Source organism: Phalaenopsis equestris, unplaced genomic scaffold, assembly GCF_001263595.1.
Source record: "Phalaenopsis equestris unplaced genomic scaffold, ASM126359v1 Scaffold000372, whole genome shotgun sequence".
Lineage (NCBI taxonomy): Eukaryota > Viridiplantae > Streptophyta > Magnoliopsida > Asparagales > Orchidaceae > Phalaenopsis > Phalaenopsis equestris.
The window spans coordinates 1,840,348-1,844,824 of NW_018164814.1; the positions used below are offsets into that span (position 1 = coordinate 1,840,348).

At 30.4% G+C, this 4,477-nt stretch overlaps 1 protein-coding gene across 1 annotated transcript in view; it reads right to left on the reverse strand.

Annotated features, from left to right (window-relative positions):
• Positions 1-3,015: 3,015 nt before the first annotated feature.
• LOC110026410 overlaps positions 3,016-4,477 on the reverse strand; it is a 19,917-nt gene continuing 18,455 nt past the window's right edge. The window contains exon 2 of the mRNA XM_020727331.1: positions 3,016-3,758. Coding sequence (XP_020582990.1) covers positions 3,016-3,758 — 743 coding nt within the window. The remainder of the gene's footprint in view (positions 3,759-4,477) is intronic.

The following is a 4,477-nucleotide window of genomic DNA, read 5'->3' on the forward strand; positions in this document are numbered from 1 at the left end:
AGGGAAGGAACAACAACATATTTTTCCCCCCCCCCCTACCCCGCTTTGCAGCAACTTGCTCGAAAATGTGCAACATGCTGTCAAGGGTTTTTGGTCTAGTCAAAATTTTTGAACAATGGTGGTACGAAACTCTTGGGACATTGTATGACATCAAATTCCTCCGGGTAAGATTTACCTTTAGAATCAATGCCCTTTCTTTTGGCTGATACAGGACTTCTTTCACCTGGTGTTTGATGGACATTTCAGTGCCTTAACGATGTCAGAATTGAGTAATCTTGGGCTCCTGAGATTCATCTTGTTGAGACGCTCAATTCAACTATAGGCTTGCTAGATTCAACATTTGTTTGATATTTTAAATTTGTCCGGAAAATTTCAAGCATAGTTAAATGACTTGATCTAAGATTGATTTAACTCGAATTAGGCTGATTTTGATATCATTGGGTCTGTCTCATCAAGCCGGGTAGTTTGACTATAAATTTGTTGAAATCAGAGCTCTAGATGACTCTTAATTGAAGTTTGAATGTTTCTTACTCAAAAGATTGTTTTGAGATTTATATCATGCCTCGAGATTCATGCAGGATGATTAAATTTTATTGGTGGGTATCAGAAATTGACATTGCCTATATATTATTTATAAAACAAATGACTTATAGTATCTTTTCGTTTCAGTACAAAATTAAAATTGAACAGTGTCCATTATTCAATATAGCATTGCCTGAGCAACTTTTTTTTTCTCTTGCTCAAATTATTTAACAATATTAATAGGTACTTTTTATTTTCTTTTCTTTTTTTTTTTCTTTTTTTAAAAGAAATTAGTTAGCTTTTACATAGATTTTGGTAACAATGTAAATAGATTGAAATTGGGTGGTGAGCACTTAAATGCCCCAAATTTTAATGGATAAATCACTACTACATGAATAACTTGATATGAAAATAATTATTTTTTCTTAAATAAAATAATTTACTTGTAAGATATTAAATTAAAAGATAAAGTTTATATATAAAGACTTGAGGAATTGAAAGCTCAAGTCATATATATAGATAGGTATAGAAATATGAAAATAATTGGTAATGAAAAATTATCGATAATCCATTGCTTGCAAGTACCTGCGGCCATTTGGAACCACCGTAAGCGGCATTGTAAGCGGCATTATTATGCCATCAAATTTAAATGGTAATGAAGACAAATTAACCTCTCTGAGCACTCATCTTTCAGATAATCTTTAGTAATCATGATCAAGACATTCTACTGGAGCTATCAACTAGGCACTATTTGTTTGGTTGAAAAGCGATTCAAATTATTTATTTCAAAATATTTAAAAATTAACACGTTACTGGCGGTCCATAGAGGGGCCGGTAGTGGCTGTTGGTTGGTTGTCAGGCAACGTCTGGCTGCAGCCGGTGGAGGTTAGCGATGACAGACTTTGGACGACAGACGTTGACGGGTGGTGGCCGAATAATTAGATTTTTTTCGACCAAATAATTTAAATTTATATTTCTAAATGTATTTAAAACAAATCGTTAAACTTTTTGTAAATAGAAAAGCATCAAGTTATATATTATTGCATTATATTGGAAGCTTATTTAGTTGACATACAAGGATATGCAAGTACATGAATAACAGAGCTTGTTTGTGAATAAGTGAAGATGAAGAATCTCTTCATCTCTTAACTATTATCTCATTTAGAAAATTCTTATCTGCCTTATTAGTTTTATTATCTTTATACATTCATTATAACATTCTATTAATTAGAGCACATCTTCATTACTTTCAATCTTATAGTGATGTTCTCTGACCATCGAAATTATGTTTTGAGTGCATTCAATCATATTTCTCTAATGATATTCCTATAGTTTTGTGAAATCTCATTTAAAATTCATTTAGAGAGTTTAAATGGCACTCATTTTTAAGAAAGTCCATTTATATTAATATATCCTAGTATTTCATTTTGTGTGCAATTTCATAAGTAATTTATCAACGCCGAGCATATTTTTTTCCACTAAATGCAAATTATAAATGCATTTAAATGCGAAACTTTGCCCTCTAATGTCCATATTTAGTTGTTTGCAAATTTTTGAAAGACGATATAAGCAAACAAATAAATAAATAAATAACTCCTAATTTTTTCAGAAACACCAACAAAATTATTATAAATTTATATACATTTATTTAAAATTACACTCAAAGGAATACAAAATTCCTAATACATGCAATCAAATATCCCCCTCGTAATAATTCGGCAAATGTTAGATCAACTAATAGTTTAGATAAAGACTTTCTCTAATTACATTGAAGCATATTAATTTTACATTAATTTGGCTTGCCATAAACACTAAAATAAAGTGTATGATAGTTTATCAAAATAGACTAAGAAAATTCATGTGTTATATTTTTATTTTCTCAAATAACATTAAATTATAATTTTAATTTGTAGATAAATCTATAAAAAAATTTTAAAAAAATTATAATAAAATGTATGATATGAGAAAAATATTAAAAAAATATTTGAAAATTAATACATAAACATAAAAAAAAAGTAGCATATATTAATCTTTTATGGACATGAAGAAAATTTTGATATTGTGGCAATTATTTATGAATGATAATTTTATATGCTTACAAATGAATTGTAAATGTTTTTTTTTTTATATTAGAATAATTAATTAGTTAAAAAATAATAATGAGTTCATTTTTCTTAGTAAAAACAAGTTAGTCTATTTAAATTTCAAAAATATCTAAAACTAAGAGAAATATATGGGGATTTCATGTAATTAGCTTCATGAATGATGGTATTGCATTGATTAATTAAATTAAACCAATAGCTTCTGATGATCCCTCTTTAATGTAGCATTTATAATTAAAAGAAACATAAAACAACATAATTTACTTATAGAAAGAGAATATGCGCAACACATACGAGTTATTTAAAATCAAAAGATTGGGAACCGGACAAATTGATTAGTCATGATGCACCTTATGACTAATTAACACAAGATACACATTAAGAAAAAAAATTAAAGATGAATAGGGCCAATAGGACTAGCGAGAAAATTAGAAATCTGATATCTCAACATACAGCTGGCAGCAAGCAATTGGCAATATGGGCCGGTTCCGCCACCACAACTTCGTAAAATATTATCACTCATAATAGCCTTCGTCAATAAATTAATGCAGTAGTTGCATTCTAACGGTTGGAGATCTCCCGTGCACTGGACCATTCCAAAGACTGTTAGGTGGTTCAGTAAATCAAGACCTGCCATTGCTCCAAACCTATTAGATGCTGTTATCGCTTTCATGGTAGCCATGGTTAATACTTTCTTCACGGTTCCTACGTATTCAGACTCATACTTCCAATAAAAAACGGCATCTTCTGCAATCCAACCATGGATGGGACTGCCGACTACCCCCTTAAGAAAATTTGTGGAATCGTAGCGAAGGAAGCAAAGGTCGTACCAAATTTCCGCTCGGGAAAAAAAAGGGCAATCCTTTTTTATTCTACGTGTCGCTTTTGAAACGCATGCCGAACAGTTCTTCTGTTTAATGTCCCCTCGGCACTGAGCGTGGCCATAGATTGCATTTGAATCACTGCGAGCAATGTGGAAAGCGTAGTAATTGGGACTATGCCTAATCTTTTGTACTATATTAGAAAGTACGCGGTTGATGTTCATTTCCAGCTCATGGTCGCCGAAGTTCTTGAATAAAATGTCGCAATCCCGCACTGGAAATCGACGATATTGAGGGGCACATTTCCCAAATACTGAAAGGTGGAAAACCAAAAAGATGAATAGTTTGCGTGAATTTTTCATCGCTATTTTTGCTTCCCCATGATTTAATTTGCTTGCTTTTTTATAAGGAAAGAAATGAAGCAGACTCCAATGCTGCGCCGGCCTTCCGCTAAAGTCTGGCAGCTTTTTATTTTTATTTATTTTATCTTATTTTACGTTTGACATATGGATGTAAGAAAGCAATGGAATTAATGATTCCATTTGACAACACAAAACCGCAGGTTGGTGATGCCCAAAGTATACGTCTACAATAACTAGAAAACTATTGATAATATAATTAAAGCTAATTGGTAATAAAAAATCTACATTGCCTAAATATTATTTATAAAACATATAATTTATATTATCTTTTAGTTTCACTACAAAATTAAAATTGCATCTAGTGTCTATTATTTGATATGGCATTGCCTGAGCAACTTTTTTTTTTCTCTTCCTCAAATTTTTTAACAATATTAATAGGTCGTTTTTTTTTTTTTACTTTTCTTTTTTTAAGAAAATTAGTTTGCTTTTATATAAATTTGGTATTAAATATAAATTTATTGGAATTGGGCAGTGAGCATGTAAATGCCCCAAAATTTTAATGGATAAACCACTACTACTAGAAAAATGTGATCAGGAGATAGTTATTTTTTCTTAAATAAAAAAATTACTTGTAAGAATTTAAATTAAACGCTAACATTTATATATATAT